This window comes from Echiichthys vipera (genome assembly GCF_963691815.1).
Source record: "Echiichthys vipera genome assembly, chromosome: 14".
Lineage (NCBI taxonomy): Eukaryota > Metazoa > Chordata > Actinopteri > Perciformes > Trachinidae > Echiichthys > Echiichthys vipera.
In genome coordinates, this window is record NC_139839.1 from 11,741,533 (window position 1) to 11,763,373 (window position 21,841).

The 21,841-nt window shown below is 40.1% G+C and overlaps 3 protein-coding genes across 6 annotated transcripts; all 3 read right to left on the minus strand.

Annotated features, from left to right (window-relative positions):
* Nucleotides 1-265: 265 nt before the first annotated feature.
* On the minus strand, nucleotides 266-10,335 carry LOC310956202 (protein-tyrosine sulfotransferase 1-like). Of its 4 annotated transcripts, none has more exons than XM_083926359.1 (6): nucleotides 10,214-10,335; nucleotides 5,349-6,078; nucleotides 4,151-4,309; nucleotides 3,707-3,960; nucleotides 1,999-2,200; nucleotides 266-869 (listed from the first exon to the last, which is right to left on the minus strand). In XM_083926359.1, exons 2-6 carry the CDS (start codon nucleotides 5,754-5,756, stop codon nucleotides 834-836), a joined length of 1,059 nt encoding a protein of 352 aa, XP_083782485.1. In that variant the 5' UTR covers nucleotides 5,757-6,078; nucleotides 10,214-10,335; the 3' UTR covers nucleotides 266-833. The 4 variants fall into 4 exon arrangements, with proteins under 4 accessions (XP_083782485.1, XP_083782487.1, XP_083782484.1 ...); XM_083926361.1 differs by lacking the exon at nucleotides 10,214-10,335 and adding an exon at nucleotides 10,140-10,196; XM_083926358.1 differs by lacking the exon at nucleotides 10,214-10,335 and adding an exon at nucleotides 6,256-6,407.
* Nucleotides 10,336-12,025: 1,690 nt separating this feature from the next.
* crcp (calcitonin gene-related peptide-receptor component protein) lies at nucleotides 12,026-16,463 on the minus strand. Its single transcript, XM_083926450.1, has 6 exons — nucleotides 16,419-16,463; nucleotides 14,950-14,986; nucleotides 14,761-14,859; nucleotides 14,567-14,661; nucleotides 14,385-14,442; nucleotides 12,026-13,021 (listed from the first exon to the last, which is right to left on the minus strand). The coding sequence occupies exons 1-6, from the start codon at nucleotides 16,424-16,426 to the stop codon at nucleotides 12,875-12,877; spliced, it is 444 nt and encodes a 147-aa protein (XP_083782576.1). The 5' UTR covers nucleotides 16,427-16,463; the 3' UTR covers nucleotides 12,026-12,874.
* A 1,730-nt stretch (nucleotides 16,464-18,193) lies between these two features.
* On the minus strand, nucleotides 18,194-19,996 carry LOC310956865 (serine protease FAM111A-like; the record flags this gene model as incomplete). Its single annotated transcript, XM_083927240.1, has 1 exon — nucleotides 18,194-19,996. Exon 1 carries the CDS (start codon nucleotides 19,985-19,987, stop codon nucleotides 18,194-18,196), a length of 1,794 nt encoding a protein of 597 aa, XP_083783366.1. The 5' UTR covers nucleotides 19,988-19,996.
* Between the last annotated feature and the right edge of the window lie 1,845 nt (nucleotides 19,997-21,841).

Sequence of the window (21,841 nt, forward strand, 5' to 3'; positions counted from 1 at the left end):
TTATTAATTACATTAAAGGCATGTTTGACTTCATTATTTCTACTGAACCATAAAGATTTAAGTGTTTTTGTCTGAATATTTTTGTGGAAAGAAACTAAAACACAGGAGCAACAAGTTTGTTCTGTTGTCTGCACCACGAGAGGTCGCTGTGGCACACCTGACTGTCAGACACAGGGGTGTGATGTAGAGGAGTAACTGAGAACTGAACAAACAAAATACATAAACAACATTATAAAAGTGACATTTAGACTCTTTTTATTCATGTTCGACAATATACAACAATTACAAAACCCTTGATTCAGAATAAACAACTTTAGTTTCCAGACTGAATGCTCAACACCAAAATAATTTATTAAGAAAATAAACATACGTCTTCAAAAATATACAGTCATTATGCTTCATGAACACTGACTGAGCTCTCAGTAAGTGAAAGATTTGGACACATTCACATTTGTGGTGAATCATAACAACTTTACAGACATGTTGAAATACTTTCAGGAATGAGGTGCAGACACGACAAATGCAATTTAATACTGTCCGTTCACCGTGGAGGTAATGAGAAACTTCCTCAAGAAGAAGGTAGTGCCATGATAAAAAAAACCAAACCACTCGATGAGTCCTTATTTTAAAAACACCCTGCATGTGTTCAGACATTAACACCGTACATTAGTCTTACAAACAGTTTAAGAAATACACGTGAAATACATGTCATTTTGAACACTTGGGATATCTTTCCTGTGAGGTGTAATTACTGCTGAACTAGAAGTCTGTGTTTAAGCTGCGTCCATGTCGTGGAACAGCGAAGCAGAGTTTACAGGATTTCCCTCTTTCGCTTAGCTGGGGTGTGGAGTCTCTGCTGCTTTTGAACTCTGAGGAACGAAAAGACACAATGTTCACGCATGAGTGGAAATATCACGGCTGAGGATTTATGATCACACGCCTGAGCGTCATCCTCCATAAACTGCAGCTGAAAATCTGTAGTTCTGAACCACATGGTTGATTAATAAGCAATGATAATTAATCAAACAACATGAAACGAAGCATCAATGGGCTCCTTCCTTTTGGATTGACTTTGGTAATCGACTTGAATGGACTTAACTACGAGAGGAGCTGGTACAGGAGCCAGTATGCAAGTCTTTAAAACACTCTTTTGATAAACTCTGGGTTCACTAACTACGTTGTTTGTTTGCTTAATTTTATGTGTAGAGATTATTATCATGCTACTGCAGAGGTTCGGTTTTATTTTGAGCAGTAGCAGTGTTTAAAATAGCCGTTTTAATGCGTTCACCGTACTGCACCGATCAGTGTTAGCCACGTCCGGCTGTTAGCAACTTCCCCGGATTACTCCGTTAATCAGGCTGTTAACTCTGATGTAACACTCTTTCAAAATACAATTTCTGGGTCCAAACGCTCCGTTTAAATAAAAAAGACACAACGGCCAAACGTGAACAATTGCGATCACCTCTAACGTCAGTTAGACACCTTTTTCATCCATAGGAACAAGGTAAAATGACAATTACGTTGTTTTTTAAAAACTCAGATCTGCAGGGGACACGGCACTGCGGCGTTGTAAAAATACGAGGCTTGGACCAGCTTGGACCCGGAAATCTTATTTTGAAAGAGCTTTACGTTGCAACTTAATAGTCGGATAGTTGTTTCACGAAAAAAACTGCGTCGATTGATTTTTTGATGTATGTTAGTGCCAAAAAAGACCATGGGATGATTTTGCACCAGAATTACACATTTTGGATAATTTTTGGCAGTTTTTCAAGCCTTTTATTGTACAGGACAGACAGGAAACGGGGTGAGAGAGAAGGGGAGACATGCTGCAAAGGGCCGCAGGTCGGAGTCGGACCTGCATGGGGCGACTGCTCTAATTACTCAACTTTAAATCTATGATTTCATCATAAATCAGATTAAACATTCAAACATTTTTTCAGTGAAAAAAAGTTTTTAAAAAACAATCGGCTGTGATTTTGTTCTTTTTCTTAATCTCACCTGTGAGTAGTTGAACTGGGGCACCATGGGCTCTGATTTTGCGTAGTCGGGCGGGTTGGCGTGGGGGTCGTAGCCCAGGCGAGCCAGCATGGGGGCGATTTCAGCCATGTCGCTTATCACGTCAGAGGGAATGTGGCCGACCCACTTGGAGAGGGCGTCTGTGTTCACCGGCTTCATCACCTGGTCTGTGGAGCGCTCAACCCTGCACGCAAACACAAGGATACTTCATGTGCATTTGACCGTAATGCTACGAGTTCTATGTGTGTATATTGACAGAGCTACGGAGGAGAATTGAAACAAATAAAGTGAAATATAATACAAAGTTATATCGTCATGTCTGCATTTACTGTCATAGGTAAATGGCAAACATGTTAATGAAAAGACAAAAAACGACATAATTCTCCTTTTAACATAAGTTTTTGTATTTAATCATGACAGCAAATGCATACATGAAAAGGAAATACAACAATGTGTTTTATGTCTTGATTTCTGTTTGATTTTGTTTTTTAAATCTTACATACATATCAGCCCGCCCACATGTAATGTGTGTGTAAGCGTGTAATCACATAACTCAGAACCACAACATGCCACATTTAGGGATATGTTGCATATCTGAGGAGGTTATAAAACATTTGTGTGACTAATATCGTGCCAACCGTTGCATAACTAATCAAAATAAGGGTGCGGCTAATTCTCTCAGAATGGGGCCTAATTCCTTCAAATAGACAGCAGGTTTGTTTTGTTTCAGAGAAGCAATTTTGCAAGACATAAAGCCACATGGAGGTATGTCCAGCAGCTAAAATAGGCTGTGACTGATGGCACAAACCTTATTGGCCTTTTAACAACATCAACAGGAAACACTCAGGTTTCAGTGTGTCATTAATCGTTAACCCACAGAAAAATAATTGGCAACAATTCTGATAATTCATCAACCGTTTAAATCATCAAAAATGGTTCTCAGTCCAGTTTTCCAAGTCTACTATGACACTCTTTGTGTTTTACATTAGATCTATTTGAGTATTTCCCCTTCGGCTTCTTACATTTTATATAACAATTAATGGAGAAAATAATCATTACATTGATCCATGCTGAGAATAATCTTGGTTGCAGCTTTGGAGGAGAGACAGATACACCAGTTTATCCATTGACAGTTCCATCAAAGACAAGAAGGGGTTTTGCTGTTTACATGCCTCATAATAACTGTCCGTCGACCGTTTACCTGCAACCAAGGCCTGCTCAAACCTGATTGGTCAATACTACTCAGGCTAAAAACGGAAACCAGAACGTTTCTGATACCAAAATCTTATCCTGTTGTCCACAGATTCTGCATTCATACACATATCAGTTCATACAAACTATAGGATTTTCATTAAGCAGCGCGGGTGTAAGCAAAGCCTGATGAATTTGTGAATGTGAAGTGTGAGTTGTGAATCGAGCTGCCTTCAAGCAGCCTGTAAGAAATTACACCTTTTATCCTGAAACATACCTAAAAGCCAGCAAAGGTGGGAATTCACAGGAGGGATAACACACAGACAGATGAAGATCAGTGTCATTTTATGTGTTACATGCAATACTTACATGGACTTCAACGTACATCTGAAAAACTTTAAAAGCAACTTACAGAAAATATGTAAACCCTGTCACATGAAACTATCTGCATGGATAGATACCAGTAAGGCTAATTTGGTGAACACACTCACACACTTACTTGGAGAGAGACACGCCACCAGCCTTTCCAATCAGCTCTTCGTGGTGCAGCACTGACGGGTCCCACTGCAGCTCTAGGAAGTGAAGCAACTTCCTCATTTCCTCCTCTGCGTGGAGGACGAGATGCTCGTAGCGGACGGGCAGACATTTGGACTCCCCGGCTGCCTGGCACTGGGTGAACATGTTCTCCACCGCGGTGCTCCACTTGGTCAGACAGTCCCTGTAGCTGGTCAGGTCGAAGCCAGAGATGGTCACCTGTGAATGGAGGCAGCGAGCTAAGATAAACACAGGAGACCTCTCAGGACAGAGAGTGAACACAGAATGGAACATTTATTGTGTCACAATGTGGCCCCAGCACAGATTAGTTAAGTGTCTGTTTGGAAACATGAGCCTGTGAGGAAGTTGTTCTGCCTGCAGCCCTGACAAGGGGAGAAACCCAGCATACCTTGCGTGATATCATGGAGTGGACGGTGGCACGTCCGTCTCGTAGCATGAGCACAAATTTGGCTTTAGGGAAGATGCGGGACAGGTATGAGAGAGACTTCAAGGCGAAAGGGTCCTTGTTGCAAAGGCGAGCAGCAGGCTCCCCGTGGCCAACAATCACCTGAAAAACATACAAGAATTATCATACTTTAGTATTAGTAGTAGTTTAATATCCATATTGAGATCCCAAATATGAATCTGTGTCATTTAAAATAACAGAAATGAGAAAGAGAAACATGACTATTTTACCCAAGACATAATTACTAACCGAGATACTGAGACATTTACACAAATTCTCATATAAAGCATTAATTCAACAGGCTGAGAAATACGTTTAATTACTTTCTTGCTGAGACGCTCTCTCATCCGTCTGCTAAATATGGAGCTACAGCTAACAGTTGATGTGTGAAAACATCAGTTTGTTTCCTGTGTGAGCTGAGAAATAATGTGGCTCGTAACCCCTGTGTAACAACCTGCTTGTTTTTTCATTTATAGCGTGTTAATGAGAGCTCTTCAGAGGTGCTGTTGGGTGGATTTTGTTACTTCCAAATTCATATTTGATGGACAGATATGAGAGTGGTATTAATCTTTCAGCAAAGAAAGGAAAGAGCATATTTTACACAATGTCAAACTATTAATTTAATTCATTTTTGTTTCCATCGTGCAAGTTTGTGGTTGTAATCCCACTCTGTATCTCATTTTGCAAATTTGTCTCAAAAAACAACTTTATATTTTCTTACAAGTGATACAGATGTTTAAACAAAAATTAGGCTACATGTGGTTTAACGTAAAGTTTTACATAAGCATCCAGCCATATTTACTATTTTGATATTATTCACTTCTGTCATTTTTTGTGCATAAATGTCAAACTGTGAGGATTTTTAGAGTTTTTTTGCTTTTTTTTGTCAGTAAATTTAATATTTTGGGGTTTTGGACTGCTGGCCAGATACATTGTGGACTCAGAGAAACTATTACAGGCATTTTGTGTTTGACATTTTATCACCTAAAAGATTTATCTACTTTTACTACTGTACTGTACCTAATATCTTAAAACGAAATATCGGTAGTTTTTATTAGCCTGTAAACAAACAAATAATCCGAAAGCTGAACTATGCCTTCGACACCTAAACATGTGTGCAGATTTTTACCGACCCACTCACCTCTAACAGGAACGCTCTCACGGCTGAGTCCAACACCTGGTCAGTGACGCCGGCCTCGTCCAGTCGCATCCTCTCCTTCACCGAGCGGCTCCAGGTGGTCCGCATGGCCAAGAGGCGGGGAATCACTCGGGTCTCTTCCCCACACCGCACAGAGTTGTGGGCATCCAGCATGACGCGCATCAGCGTGGTGCCGCTCCTGGGAAAGCCTCCGATGAAGATGAGAGGCGTGTCTTCGGGGAAGTGTTCAGTCAAGGATAAGCTCTGATTGGTGGAGCCAAGGTTAAGCTCCATCCAACGGTACCGATGGCTCTTTGGGGGGCACTCTATCCCGCTCATGCCCAGGTAGAGCAGGGAGGCAGAGCAGAGCAGCACACAGCCCAGCAGCAGGCTCGATCTGGTGTTCCTCATGGTTCGGAGTCAGGAGGACATAAAACAATGTTTGGGGACACCTGAGGAGGCGACTGCAATCAGGTGTGAATGTAGCTACTTCTTAAATTTCAGAAAGGGTCCGTTCCAGACTTAGTTACACACTGACAGCCTGGACGATGAGGAAAACGGTGAGAAAGCCAGCTGAGGTGATGCTGAGGGAGGCCTGACGGAGGCCAGGGGGGGTGGAGTCTCTTCAGGAAACGCCTCACTCCTCTGCGGCGCCTCAGCCCTGGCGTCGGAGAGCAGGATCCAGGCCTGCCGCGCTCCACATCCAGCCACGTCTCTTATCCATCGCTCCTACCTAAAAACACGGGAAGAACACTTTAAGACAAAAACATATATCATATTTTAAAACTCCAATAAATGAGTAACTCCAAACATTAGCCACTGCCCTGCATACGCTATTATCAGCACGCAGGGTGTGGTGGTGTGTGGTGGTTGCTGCCGCGTTATGTTTGCCAAGAACACTTTTACTCACTTTGAAACACATCCAGTTCTTCTTCTCAAAGCAGCTATTTTCCTCTGACCGTTAAGCCATATCAAAGTTCATTGCAGCATGCAACGCAGACACACTCTCAGGGCAGTGCATCTAAATCCTCTAATTACAGCTTTCTCTTGTTTTTATTCTCACTGACAGTTTCTGCCACAGTGAAACGCACAGCAATTTGTTCAAGATCAGACTGCTATTGACCAAGCGAGCCAACCTGCAACTTCCCCATTTAACTTCTGCTGCGTGCCCACGAGTGGTTTCACCAACATAACACAGTACCTAATTCCTCTTAAATGAACTAAAAATACAAACGCTGGCAAAAAAAGAATTGAATTCAGATGAACATTCAATGACTCGGATGATTTCTCGATGTTCCTAAATACTAATTTAGCGTTTTGAATCACTTTTAAAAGCATTGTCACAGGGCGGCCGGTGGCACAGTGGTTAGAGCGGTCGCCCCATGTAAAGAGGCTGAAGGTCATCGAGGCAGCGGCCGTGGGCTTGACTCCGACCTGCGGCCCTTTGCTGCATGTCTCCCCCTCTCTCTCTCTCTCTCACCCCATTTCCTGTCTTTCCTATCTAATAATAGGCTTGAAAAACTGCCAAAAAAATCATCTTAAAAAAAACAAAAGCATCATCACAGCTCTGAAACTCAAATTTACGACTCAAACGGCGGTTTCACTCCTTAAAGAAGCTCTAAGCAAATATGGAACAGGTCTCTCTTTGTCTGCGATGTTTTTGTTTCTGTGTTGGTCAGACTGAACGTGCAGGGAGCCGATCATCTGGATGCCACGTGGGGAACTCTCCTCTCCCTGGGCTGAAGTAGCTTGCCTGTAAAATCCAGTCAGATGATCAAAGCAAAAAGGGGAAAAACAGCCGGAAATGAGGACATCCCGGCCTGGCTGGGACCCTTGGGTGCTGCCCTGAGCCAAACTAAGTCCAGTGGTATCCACAAGCTTTACATGCCATTCTAATGCATTTAGAGATTAAGCCACTCGGAGTTTGCAGAGAATTAGGTCAGTGGTTTAAGACGAGCCTTGCTGCTTTTTTCTCTCATAGGATTTAAAGGGCCGGTTCATCCAAATCATCATGATCTTCTCAAAGCAAAAAGTTGATGTCTTCAAATTGCTTGTTTTGCGTCTAAATCCCATCACATTCACTTTACTTAACATAAGAGAAAGACAAGCAGCAAACACTCACAACTGAGAAGCTGAAAATAGGGGTATTTGGCATTTTTTGCTTAGAAAAAAATGACTAAAGCAATAAATTGTTCATTATTTTTCTATCTCTTGACTAATCGATTGAGTGTTTAATCTCCATTTCATTACACCTCTCGTGTGTGCTGACTGTGCAGATAGTTTTGGTTTTATTTATGTACATTTTGAGCAATCTCAGAACACACCATCTATCAGTCTGACAGCTAATATTTTGGGCTTTTCGGCGTAGCCAGCACATATCCAGGCAAACGCTTCCTTTTCTGAGCAGCTGTCATTGTTTAGGGTTTGATAAGTAGCTGGAGTTAAGAAGCGACGTCTTGACAAACAATATCTGCATATGAATACAGGTAAATCATAACAAACAGCTAATAAAGACCTCTCTAGCAACTCTCTAGCCAGTTTGCGCAGAAACAATTCACGATAGTCAATGGCAGACAGTTAAAACACTTTTGTGAGTGGAAGGGTACTTTAAAATGTGGTGTTTTATTTCTGTAAAGAGAGCAGTGGACTCCGTCTCAGATAGGATTGACCTTGAAAAGGCCACAAACAAAGTCTGTAGCAAGCAGAGAGCAGTGACCTGTGATCACGCTCAGCAGCAAACTGGCCTCTTTGAGTCAAGAAACCCAAAGCCAGTGTGTTACCTCCTCTTCACAGGAGGGAACATGGACTTGTGAAATGACATGGATATCCTAAAAGGTACATGTTCAATTGTTGTTTTGTTGCTGTGGTGATCCAGGTGTATATTGGTGACATCTTTGACCAGCAGGTTGTCAGGAAAGTTCCTCACAGGAGGGAGCAATGACACCAACCTCCTGTTCCCTTTACTCTGGTTGATGCATTACTGTCAGGAGCAAGTCCGTAGTTGAACGTAAAAATATATTTTCAGGGGGAACTTTTGCCCCCACAGCAGGATTGGACACATCTGGTCTAAAATGGGGGTATGAATAAAAAAAAAGGTTTTAAATATTTTACTCTAAGCCATTTTTGCTCTCTCAATGCTGCAATCACAGCTCACAGCTGCAAAACATGTGGAATGAATGTCCTAAAAACCAAAAAGCCATCAAAACTGTAGGATTGTACTCCCTATTTAATGTTTTCAATTCAATTATTTTCAAATATTGAATGACTCCTCACATCTCCCTCATTTTTGCATCTACTTAAAGCTAGGTGATGTATGATCACATATTATAAATTATACACTGAAGCTCAAAATTAGAGAATAAATTATAAATACTTGATTTATTCTGATATATTGATATTTTTTATTGTCCATAATTTGAGAGAATACCACTGCTGTACTGGCGTGTTTTTAAAACAACCAAGGCACTTCAACAAAAACCTTTATTTTGTGAAATGAGCAGTGATAAATATTAGAGAACAGTTACCATTGTGTCAGAAGAGAAGATTTAAACAATGTTTTCTTCTGTAGGATTCAAAAAAGCCCCAAATGACTTCAGCACATCTGCTCCCACAGGACATCACTAGTTTGTCACACTGCTCTGGTTTGATCTTGGTCCGTTCTTCTTCAGTCTCTTCCACAGTTCAGTAACTGTAGTGGGTTTCTAAACCATTACTTTGTTGCCAAGGATTTTCCAGAGATTCTCTACGGGGTTTAGATCTGGACTCTGGGCTGGATATTTCATTGTTTCAACATTCTTAGCCTCAAGGAACCGTTTAGCAAATGACAGGGGGCATTGTCTTGTATGTAAATTGCAGCTGATTGTGAGATAATTGCATGCTGCTGAAGGAGGTTCACAGAAACATTTGCACTCACGCTGCCATGTAGCTGCACAAGAGACCCAACTCCTGCTGCAGAAAACACCCCCTGAACCATAACATGACATTACTGAAGTTCAGTTTATTCGGGTCTGATGGGAAAACATTACGTTCTGCGTCAGACTGGGAATGACTGATCCAAAAGTGTCTGAAGAAGTCAGTTATATTTGGAGCAGGAAGTGTCAGAGTCCAGATATAAACCCCGTAGAGAATCTCTGGAAAATCCTCAGCACAAAAACCCACTACTGTTACCGAATTGAAAGAAGAACAGACCAAGATCAAACCAGAGCAATGTGAGAAACTAGTGATGTCCTGTGGGCGCAGATGTGCTGAAGTCATTCAAAGCTGTGGCCTCTACACTTTCTATTCATTTTTGAATCCTATAGAAGAAAACATTGTTTAAATCTTCTCTTCTGACACAGTGTTTACTGTTCTTTATTTATGCTCAGTTTTTTTTTTTTTAACTTTTTTTTACATAATTAAGGTTTTTGTCGAAGTGCCTTGGTTACTTATAAAATAATCATGCTGGTACAGCAGTGGTTAAGCCACAGAGGATATTCTATCACATTCTGAACAGTAAAAAAATAACAGAATATTTTAGTTGAGCTCCACTGGGTATGTATAGATTATATTATAATATAATATAAACCAGTCAAAGCTGCAGCAGCACGGTCAACTGTGTGCACGCATAGGATTATTCCTCAGCGAAGGCCCAGCAACATCTGGCCTCACTTATGATGCATCTTGTCCGCGGGCACCACCAGGTGAACGACCTGATATCAGTCACACACACACACACCGTGTCCACCTCCAGCTCACCACGAACACCAGAACCCCCGTCAGTGTGTTATTTAAGCATCTTTAACAGGTATAACACACCGTTTAGCTGTCAGTAGGTGGCCATAACACGCGTCGTAAATATATCAGAGCCGTTAAAAATGGTGTTCACTCACCAACGTCTGAAAACGGCTGAAACCCGAAGAAAAAAAACACGAACCTTGATCCAAAAAAGGCTGAAACCGGCCGCTCCTTTATCCACAGCGGTGTTTTCTCTCATGTGGGGGGAATATCCGCGTATTTAGTGTTTAAAAGACATGTAATTACACGTTTTGCAGCTGGTTCTCGGTGTAACTTTGCACCGAGAGAAGTCGAGCTGTAAAAACATCTAGTGAGCTGAAGCGCAGCCAGGCGGAGAAAGCGGAGCCCTGATTGGCTGATTGGCGTTCTACGCATCTGCTTGGTGGATTCCTATTGGTGGAGCCGTTAAAGGGCAATTCCGCCGCGGTGACAAACCCAGGCTCTTTATCTCCGGGCTCCAGGCTGAAATTACTTTACCCCATCGATTCGTGTGCTCTCAGAGAAAAGCCCACAGGGGGGAATCTAATCAGTGTGGGATTTAGTTGAGGTTAAACCTGCCTCATTTCATTTACCCACCGTTTCATTAGAAAAACAAACCGATTTGGGTAACTCTGGAGGACCACAAAGGGACACAATTACATTGGAAAGCCTGTCAAATGATAAAACATAAACATAGTCACTTAGGTCAATTAATAAATAATGAGATGCATCAATAATCAATAAAATAACACAATAATTCATCTCTATTAAGAAGGATAATAACATTTCTGCTTGATTTATGTCAAGTTGTTATTAAAAAACAGGTATGTCAAGGCAAGTCAGCTCACAGCACACTGGGATTGAAGAAAATAGGCAGTTTAACCTATTGACCCCTGTTCATCCTACGCTCCCGCAACAGTTTTATATTCTACAATACTACCAAGGTTTTCTGCATTCATTAAGACACTTAACTGGAGATTTGGGCTATAAAGCACAAACCACCTTAAGGCCTTGATCATGTCAGAAGGTATGTGCTTCAGCAGACACACATTTTAGATGCAGACTTTAGATAAAATAAATTAGCACATGCCAGTAGACACATAGTCAACTGAGTTTTCAGAGCCTCTAATGTGTTTGTGTCCCTGGTTGCTCACTTTGCCTGTTTGATTTTCAATCCATGGAAAAAAAGTAGGCAACGTTAAAATATCCCAGACTGTAACCATATCATACTTACATTGATATTCAATCATTTTCTTTAACAGAGTTGTGGGTTAATTAAGCCCTGATGGTTGCCACTGCACAGAACAGAAAGGGGGCAAAAATGGGGTGTTACATGGAGCTAAAAAACAGTTTTCAATTTATAAAGATATGAAAATCATTACTATACTACGTCACTGTTATTTCACAGCAGCACTTGTCTGCTTCGCTTTTCCTCACACATAACCAGTCACCCATTCAGTATACTAAGACTGAGTCACATAAAACATTTGTATAGTAATTAAGCAGCTAAATGGATGGGTTGGTTGGTAAAAGTTTATAAACTCACACTGGACATTTACTCTTTCACAGGGTTTCGAAGGTGCGTCCCCCATGCGTTCACCTGATGGTCGAAAGGTCACGTCTGTCACTTTGCCTCAGTAAGGTGCTAAGTGAGCACAGGACACTGATGTGATACACCAACAGGAAGCTCAAAACAGAAAGCCACACAAGCATAACCAGCACATCCTTCCTCTGCTACTTAAAAACACCCCAGCACATAAAACACGAGCTGATCCAGAGCGGGAGAGCTTGTGCAGCTTCTGCAGACTATAATCTCTGTGAAAATGATGTGCACTGAAGTAAACGACAATATTATTATTTCAAGATGATTAACTTTTAATGCCACTACTATAGAAGACAGTCTCCTAAAGTTACTAAATCTACTGCAAATAAAATTATGTTGTTGATTATGTGTTGTGTTTACTGCATCGCACAGGTGCTTTTCCACCGTTGTGTTGCATTCACAGACCCGCAGGAAAAAGGAAACATTGAAGGTGGGTTTCACATTAAAGCCCTAATTTAGCACCAGCTCTTCACAGTCTGTCATGTAAACCAAATGTAAACCAGTTCCTATCTTGCCCATATATGTACATCAACATTCAATGTTTTGTTTGCTGACACATCTCAGCTGTTATGTTTCATTTTGCCACAGAAGGAAAACATGAGCGTGTTTTATAAAAGATTGCATCTCTACCCTTGAATAAGAGACGGCAATCACGTCTTGGTCCAAACCGTCTACTCTCTTTGTTATGACGTAGTCGCTCTAATAATACCGTCTGAACTTATGTCAGCACTGTACCAAAGTTTAATTGTATGACTGACTTATATTACAGCTTGGGAAAAATCACACAGCAGTAAAAAAGTTGTATATCTATGAATCATGGTAGAAACTCACAACCAGCATTGAGTCAGAAAACAAAAACACACCGTGGTCATAGCAAACTGTCTGTGCGTAAACATTATCTGATGTGAATACAAATTAGTCCGGTCAGATGGAAAACAAGACATCTGTGACTCATTGTCCAGAACCTGTACTTATGAAAGCGTGCGTTGGCTGATTTGTTTGTATTTACATGAATGTAAATCAGAAACAAACTTCTTCCATTCATTGCTTGATTCGCATTCAGGTGAATCCAGTCATGTTTGAGTTCATGCAGTGATGCAAAATGGCGCCGGTAAAGAAAACCAGATGTGTTCTGTAAAATGTTTAGCTTTGACGCCAGTTCTGTGTCACTGTGTCAGGACTGTTCAACTGCTTCATCCATCTCTGCGTCTGCTGGAGCTGCGTTCTCCTGCTCCGGGTCACCAGGTAGGACCTCCGCCACCATCTGGATGAGCGCCTCGATCTGCTCCTCTGATAACCGCTCTTCACTCTCCTCCACCATCTGAACACAAGCACATTACGTGTGTATTAGTGTATTCCAAGTGGTCTAAACAATGACTGATTTTATATTTCCCCTTTGTGTGTTTTTTTTTTTGCCTAATTAAATGAATACATCAGATGCTATAAACAAAACTACTTGCATTGCTTCCACAAAACCTGGGGCCCACTTTTATCAGCAGTAGAATCACGGCTATTCCTGACGATGCTGAGGACACTTTCTAGTGCTGAAGGAGAGACCCCCCCCCTCCCCCTTATTTATTCATTTTGTCTTTCTCTTTCTTGAATTACGTTAATTATCTTTGCTAATAGCTTTAGTGTGTTTTTCTCTATCTTTTTTTAATTTATCTTAAGTTATCTACTTATGTTACATGTTATTCGGTTACTTGTTGGTTTTTTTTGTTATTGTGACCTTGTCGGACGTGGGTTGCTGGGAGGGATAGCAGGATTCATGTTGGGGTTTTTCTGTTTTTGTCAGTGGTTTTCTTTTTTTCTTTCACCTTAAAGCAGACGTACTGTACATGTGTTTTACCCGTTTCTGTGCTCTGGTCTGCAAAAATGTATAAAAAAAGTGAAAAAAGAAGAATGATCTTGAACGGGATAACCAAATAGAAACTAGTCAAGGCGGGAGCTGGTGTCCTGAGGACAACTGCAGATTAATGTAAAATATAAAAAAGTAGTCTGCTGGAAACTCGCATTAAGCCTCCTGTTATTCCTCTTACGTCCCTTGTTATTACTTTTTTCCTGTAAAAGTAAACAAAAAAAGTAATTCACATTCAGTGGATGCTTAAAAAAAAAACCTACTTGCATCGCTAAATCTGTTTATCTGCAGTTGCCTCATATCTTACAGGGCGGGGACATTATCTCACTTTATTTATCTATTTTGGCTTCACATGAAAATGATGATCAAGATAAAACGATTTCCGTTTCTCATGATGCTCTCATTCTGGCTTGTGCTATAAATCTCCCTTTCCTTTACAGCGGCCCGCTTTTGCCCATTTGTGCTGATTTACTGACTGAAATATGTTGACTATATTTACCAAAATATTTATACGGTATATATATCATATGATTATTATATATTATATTGTTTAAGAGTTTTCTATCAAATTTATTTGTATTTATTCTTTTTATAGTATTTACTTGAATGTCTTTGTATTTATATATTATCTATCTTTTTTAAATTAAGTTTTTTATGTTTTTCAGTTGAATTAAGGTTCGAGACAATCCACTGAGCTGCAATGTGCTGCAACAGTGATGCTACAGTCATTCCCCGGCTGCAATGACGATGCGAGAGTACATGAGGTAAAGATGAATAAGCAAGAGAGAGAAAGTAATAATTGATGACGGTTAGGTGAAACACTCACCAGCTGAATTTCCACTGCTGTCTGTGGCCGATGGTTCAAAAGCTGCAGTTTTTCTGCCCTGATGAGGGAAACATATCAATAAATATATGGTGTACAGAAAAGTACATACAATATAAGTCATGTGTAAACGCCAATTCAAAGCCTAATTGCCAGCATCTATGCCTTTGTCAGATCTCACTGACTTTGTGAGTTTTTGAGGGGTCATGTTGGTGAGGAACTCTTTGACGATCTCCGGAGTCTGCCTGCTGCACGGCGTCTTTGACAGGTACTTCAGCGTCTGTGTGGGGATACAGAGGAAACCGCGGGCACGCTGTTGCAAAAATGTGACACAAGGCAGAGTTTAAGGCAGTGAAGAGCAAAGAGGATGTGTGCCCACCTCATACATGATGGTGTTGAGGTTCTGCTGCCCGGCGCTGTGTTTGCTCTTCCCGCTGTCCTTCCTCTGTTCCTTCAGATCTGTCAGGAGTTTGAACACCTGAGAAACACAAACGGACTAATTATTGTCCTCTCTTGACTGGAAACCACAAAACGATTTAATGAAAGACAGTGAGACATAACACCTTACCTCATAGTTACTGAGCATAGCAGCGTTAGCGTTTTTCCTGAAATGAAGAAAAGAAGTAGTGAATGTTTAAACATAGAGGCTCATTCTTGACCTTTGCAAAGTGTAGTTACCAAAGGATCAAAAGGTCAATTAATGAGCATTTGAGGGTTTTAAAGGACACACAATCTCTATCAGTCACTTTATGGAGATTGTAGTTTAAAGCTCCGAAGGACGGGTGGTGGACCTTTGTGTTTTTAATATTTTTTGTTGCATAAACAGAAATGATTGTGAGGTAAATCAACAGGAAGTTGGCATTAAGATGGAACATGAGGCAAAAAAAAAAAAGATCAGGTGAACTTTAAAATGTATGTCATGTTTATATTTATCTATCTTATTAAACTGTTCATTTGGACCCAAAGCAAAACTGTTTAACTGTATCCAATATTATTTTCATTATCAAGTGATCTGTAAAAGTCTATAAACTGTCTGACGGTTAAGAACATGTTTTGTTGTTGTTTTAAACCCTCACAGTACGGTGCCTCAAAAGCAGATAGTCATTGTCTCATTATTAGACTTTTCTTTTCTTAAACCAGATTACAATGTAGGGGTTTTATTTGCAATCACAGAGACCTGAATGTGTTTAAAGGCAGTTGTGCCTCTAAAAGCTCTTTTGTCTTACATTTTCCCTAGAGATAAATGTAAGACAAAAGAGCGTGTCATTCAAAATGACATGGGTGTGATGCAGCCAATAATAATCCTTGGACAGACAGTGGAAATAGTAAATGTTTTTAAATACGTGGGTAAACATATCCATGCCAAAACTTATCTTAAGGGGAAACACAGATATTACCTTTAACATGTGTTCCCAACAGCTCTACCTGCTATGAAAGCTGAATAGTTTTAGAGTTTAATCCTTCAAACATTATATAAAAGCTCAGTGGAAAGTGCCCTATCCTTCAGTCTGACCATGTGGTATGGAAACCTTTACATCCAAAGGAGGAACAAACTGCAGAGGATAGTAAACATAGCTTCACAAATTATAAGGAAGCCACAAAGGCATCTAAACACTTTGTTTGAGGAACAGAGTAGAAATAAAGCTGATAAAATCATTACTGGCCTTTTGTCCCTAATGCTGTGACACTAGTAAATGACACTAAACCCACTGTATAATATAGAGAGATGCAAGTTATTTATGCTGCAGGTTTATGGGACAACAAGCAGACTTTCTTATTCATTTAATTGTAGTTATGTATTCATGTCTTTCTATGTTGTGTCCATACGGGTTTTTTAAGTGTGTATATTGTGTTTTAATGTCCTGTGGTGGAACCGAAAAACCGTAAAGTTTTCGTATTTAACTGCGACAAAGACGTAACTTAACTGTTTAACCTTAAACCGAAATGTCTGGTTACTTTTAAATTAAGCAATTTAACGCCACTGGTTAAACACAGTGTTCATATTTCTGAAGTTTAAATCAATAAAACATTTCTTACACTTCCATTTCGCCAGGTTTTCAGCTTCGGTCCTTTGAGGAGAAGTGTCCGTGTAGAAACTGTAAAGCAGAACAAACGTTCCGATCGACATCAAGCTGGTTTCCGGGTTGCAAATATTATTTTTAAAATCAGAATAAAATTAATGATATATTTTTCTTTTAAACCCCATTTACTCGCTTTCTGTGGCTTTGTTTATAACTTATTTTTAGACATATTTTAATATCAATCCAGCGCTCCCCTTAGGTTGATGTTGCCTTTTCCTGTTGCATTATGACTTTAAAAATGCAGTTTATTCAGTCATGTGGACTCCAAAATATGACAAGACAAGTTGAATAATAAATGAGTTTGTTTATTTGTCTAAAGGATGAACACTATAACTCAAAATCAGTGTCAGAGAAAGTCTATTCAAGGCAACAGACGGTCAGTTTCTCACAATTTGAACTTTGACCTCTGATTTACATGATGCTGTTAATAAAAGCAAATACTTTAACACAATCACAATACAAATATGAAAAACATCACTCCTGGATATAAAAAATCATTCATCTTTAAAAAAAATACCGGCATTATTCCTCCATGAAATGGAGTTTGTTACTATGAATGTAACACAATCCCTTTTACACATTCCCAAGACAGTGGCATCAACACAATTACAGAATATTACATTATTCACAGTTCAATTAATAATCATACATACCTGGAAACCCAGGTCTCTAATATCTAATGTAATAGATAAATAAATGAAATCAGAATCTCACATTGATTTTCTTAAAAACAAAGACAGAATATAAAAAGGGTAAAAAGTAGATCTTTGAGGCTGTAATCATCATTTGAGTTTTTAAAATAGAACATAGATTTATAATTTCTTCCTGAACATAAACAAACATTTCTGATAAGTATAGTGACCAAGGCAAGTACATAACCACTTAACAGTCGGTGCTCTCTAGTGGACAAACTCCGTAATGTTTCTGTTTCTATGGCCCCAAACTGATTTTGTGTCTTTTACATTCTGAACTGCAATGTCTCGTTACTTATGTGACGACATATACCCCAACATCGATAAATCTGTGATAAGCCTATATCTTCCAGTTACATTTCTATAAGAGATCCAGACAGATTCTCTTGGTTCCTTCAAATCTAAAAGGGCAATTGTGGACAGTGCTGTCATATTTGCACTGACCCTACACTCCCTGTGCGTCTAAAGCTGCGTTCACACCGGGGGGCGACGGGCGCAACAAATTGCTTGAAACACGAGTTATGTGTCCCATGATCATATTCGGACCATCACTCCACACGTGTGAATTACGATGATGAAGGCAACCTACTTTTACTCAGCATACAGCAGCTCGGAGTGTCAAGGCGGGACCAGCTGCTTTCGTTTAAGTCGGCAGCTGGCAGCCCCGGTCCTGCCTCGGCACACAGAACTACTGGCTGCTGGTTACTTGTTGGTGGGTGGTGCTGAAACAAAACAACTAGGGTCCATGGGAGTCTTAAAGAATGTGGCAAGTCTAGTCTATCGGGTAAAATTGTTGCGCGCCTTTCAATATTTTCAACTCGCCCTTGGACTGGTTTGAAGCGAAAGCCCGCTCATCTTGTCGCATGAAACGTGGCTAAAGTGTCGCGCTGTATGTAATCCAGTCGTTTTGTCACGTCTGTTGCGACCTGGTGTGAACGCAGCTAAACAATTAAAGAATTTTGATAGATGAAAAAGACATGACGGCCTTTGTTGCTCACTGCTGAAACTGACAAACACCTGTGTAACAATCGGTGAATGCTCAATAAAGCCCAGTGTCCATTGGTACAGGTTCCTCTGTTTGAGAGATGAACTCAAAGAAGTTCCTCAAACTCTCATCTTCTGCGACCACTGAACAATTGGCTGCATTTTTAAATGCTGGGAGATTTCTGCTCTCAACCAGTCTCTTTAAATTGGTCATTACGTCATGGCCCCTTGCATAATGGCAAGCAAGGTATTCCTTCAACACATCAAACCTTCCAATTTGCACCATTTGGACAATGATATGTTCGATAATGAGGGACAAAGGATAGCCAAACTCTATGACACTGTGGCATTCACCCCTTGCATTGCGGTAGACATATCCGCCTGAATGCATCGCAACAACGTTACAGTGCTCATCGAAGACAGGAGAACCAGATGAGCCATAATAAAAGCAAGACTCGTAGTTTAGAGTAGGTCTTCGTATTTCTTTCGTCGTACCCTCAAAGAAATTGTGAGTAATCAACTGAATGGGCTCTTGAGTTTCACTGAAATTAAAGTCTTCTGGAAGAACGCCCTCTGGATTTTCATGACGATGCCTCTCCACAACCAGGTTGAAGTTTTCAGTTGGAATAATAAAGCACGGATCTATTTTTTTCACACCATCATTAGGGTGCCCAATAATGCAAATACCACCACTTTGGGGGAGGAATCCAAAGCGAGTTAACAGACCATCAGGCAATTCCTGATCAGTACGGAGCTTTAACAAAGCCCAGTCATACATGTGCTCTGACGCATCAAGACGACATTCAATGCCTACAACTTCTTCCACTTCTGCTCCTGACTCCGCCTGGTTCAGACTTTCAAAGGAGAAATGAACAGAGACCTTCTCCGTGAGCTGCCTTATACACCCATATACCTTTTTAAGTACATGGCCATTTGTGAGGACAAACTTGCCAAATAGGAGAAAGCCACTTCCTACTGCTCTCCCATTTATTCTCACCTGGCAAACAGAATTACTGAGGTTCATCAGCTCCTTCAGTGTTTTCACTTCCCGGCATGTCTGATCATTCTTTCCGAAATCCACACGGAAAATATTCTGGATACGAGAAAGCTTAGACACGCAAGGAGTTTTCTTTTCATTTACTGATTGTTGAAACTTTGAAGAGAGGTGCTTCTGTGCCTTCTTTGAATTAGGTATTTCACACCACGTGAATTCTGGGGCCTCATTATCATTTAGCTTTTCTTTCTCTTTGGGTGCGTTGTCATTCACTGACTCAGTGGTGGTAGACTGCTGTGGAGGATCACCGTTGTCAGTACAGTCAGATGTCTGAGACTCAGTTGGCTCAATGTAAGGATCATCAGACAGACTTTCTGGTTGACTAGACTTATTGCGCCGTATAATTTGGAAAGATTTATCATCAAGATCATCCACAAGACTGGACATTTCAGTGGTTACGCTGGTACTCGTGTGAGAGAGCGCGCAGTTCTTATTGAATATGGTTTTCAGGAAACGACCATCTCTTTTCAGAGCTTGCTTTACTGTTTGTCCTTTGTATGCATAAACAGTAATTTCCTGGATGTCTGTTTTTAGAGCCGGGTTTGTCATGATATTCGCTACATTTTTACCTCCCTTTGTCCGTAAATGCAACATCACAAGCTCGCCCAGTGGCCCCCTTCTTCGGGGGCTGACCAGTTTCTTGGGCTTGTCCACGGCTTTAGACTTGTCCACAGCTTTAACATACTTGATAATCAGCTGCTCATTTTGATTAATTAAACTGCATGGAAAGTGTGAACTGATAGCTTTTCCACCTCTCATGATAACAAGCTCTTTGTTTTGGTTCTTTCTTGCCATTTTTCTAAACTCCGGACTTCTCTTCAGCAGGCCCTCAACAGTTCCTGCTGCATTGCAAGTAAAAGTTGTGAGTTGTTTGTCAGCCCCGCACCACTCAAAAGAATGGGTCGGATGTGGCTCTTCTTTCTAGGAATGAAACACAATTAAGTGGTGTTTAATGGAATTACAATACTTCTTGTCTTTTAAAAAAATACAGTGGTATTGTATTAATCCATCCCTTCATCCATTAGTTATACCTGTTTAACCAGAACGCCACAAGGGACTGGAGACGATCCCTTCATTGGGATGAGAGGCGGGGCACTAACGGAAGAGGATCCTGGTTTATCACAGGGCTGATACACAGGGACAGACAACACCTGCACATTAATGCACCATCTCAAAGACACAACAAGTGAAAACACAATAAATTGATTATTATCATGTGCTGCTAACATAAATAAACTAAAAAAAAAACAGAAGTTATGCCTCAAAAGTTCAATTAACATGTTAATAAGCCTCTTGTGTTTTACGATCAATGATTTTTAATTGCCAACACAGATACAGAATAAGATGTTACAAACGTCTGCAACAGGTTGTAAAACAGGAGGCTGGCTGGTTTTCCCAGAAAATAGAAATGTTATTAATGTCAATGTATTATGAAATCAGACATTAAATTTACCAAAAAAAAAACATTTTTTTAAATGCATTTCCTCATTACGGAGCAAGATGAAATTGACCCATGAAACCCCATATAAATCATTAGGCTTGCAAATCAAAATGTAGTAAGCGTGTAAAATTATTAATAGTATTATTATTATTATGAATTTGCCAGAACAGATATAAGAATTAGAACCCAGAATAAAATTGACAAACCTTTGCAACAGGCTGTACATCAGGAGACTGACAGCGTTCCCCATTCTGGTTGGCTGTGTTTTTCTTGAGAAAAGACACAGAAATTTAATTATTATCAATGTATTTCAGAGCTAGATGAAATTGAAAAACCTAGAAACATTAGTCTCTCCAAAATTCAAAATATATAGTTAATTGGAAACTGCTTGGATTGAGTTGATAAGATCTGAATGTTTATTAAACAGGAGAAAATTGGTAACTTACATTGAGAAATTTGTCCATTGGTCCACTATTTCTGGGTTTCAACTTTGGCCCCATTTTTGAATGTGATGTTTCCAGCTGAATTGTAAAACAATGCTGAAAAGCAGAGGATGTAGAGTATTACCTTTACCTTTAATTACTTACAGTACACTGAAGTTATTATTGAGTTTGACATTTATTGTGATTAGTTTAACTAGAAACACAATAACAACAACAAAGCAAGGTCACCATGACTCTTTTCATAACGTTCGGTGGCATGATGCCATATCATATCAAGCAATCATCTTTAAAGCTTTTTGTCATTACAGGTCATATATGTCAGAAACTGTACCTAAGGGTTTTGCAAAATGTCTCTTTCACCAACCAACATGGCCTCCTGTTAAGTCCGCCCCAAATCAGAAAAAACACCCCCCTCTGATGTGTGTAGCTCCAGTTTCATTTTCACTTTCAGTAGACACGTACTACATTTCTTTTTGTAACGTAAAATATTAATAATGGCTTCGATCAGCTACCGGATATCATAGTCCGGTCATTATAGAAAAACGGTGAAAGTGCAGACACCAAAATCCTTTAACATGACCCAATAATCACATTATTTATATATGTTCAATAAATAAAGACTGTCTTTTGCAATGATTAAACGAAACGGATTCCTCTAATGGTCAATATTTCATTTTAGCAGTACATTTAAAATGCCTAGTTCAAGGAATTGTCTTGTCCCTTTGATCTTACATGGAAGTAGAGCCATGAGCGTTTTATTTAAAA

Coding starts and splice junctions, on each gene's coding strand:
- crcp (XM_083926450.1), bottom strand. Junction 14,860..14,949: donor CTATGCTCAGTAACTATGAG/GTAAGGTGTTAT, acceptor TGTGTTTCTCAG/GTGTTCAAACTCCTGACAGA. Junction 14,443..14,566: donor ACCCCTCAAAAACTCACAAA/GTCAGTGAGATC, acceptor TTCCCTCATCAG/GGCAGAAAAACTGCAGCTTT.
- LOC310956202 (XM_083926359.1), bottom strand. CDS start 5,756: ATGAGGAACACCAGATCGAGCCTGCTGCTGGGCTGTGTGCTGCTCTGC. Junction 4,310..5,348: donor TGAGAGCGTTCCTGTTAGAG/GTGAGTGGGTCG, acceptor TATGTTTTTCAG/GTGATTGTTGGCCACGGGGA. Junction 3,961..4,150: donor ACTCCATGATATCACGCAAG/GTATGCTGGGTT, acceptor CTCCATTCACAG/GTGACCATCTCTGGCTTCGA.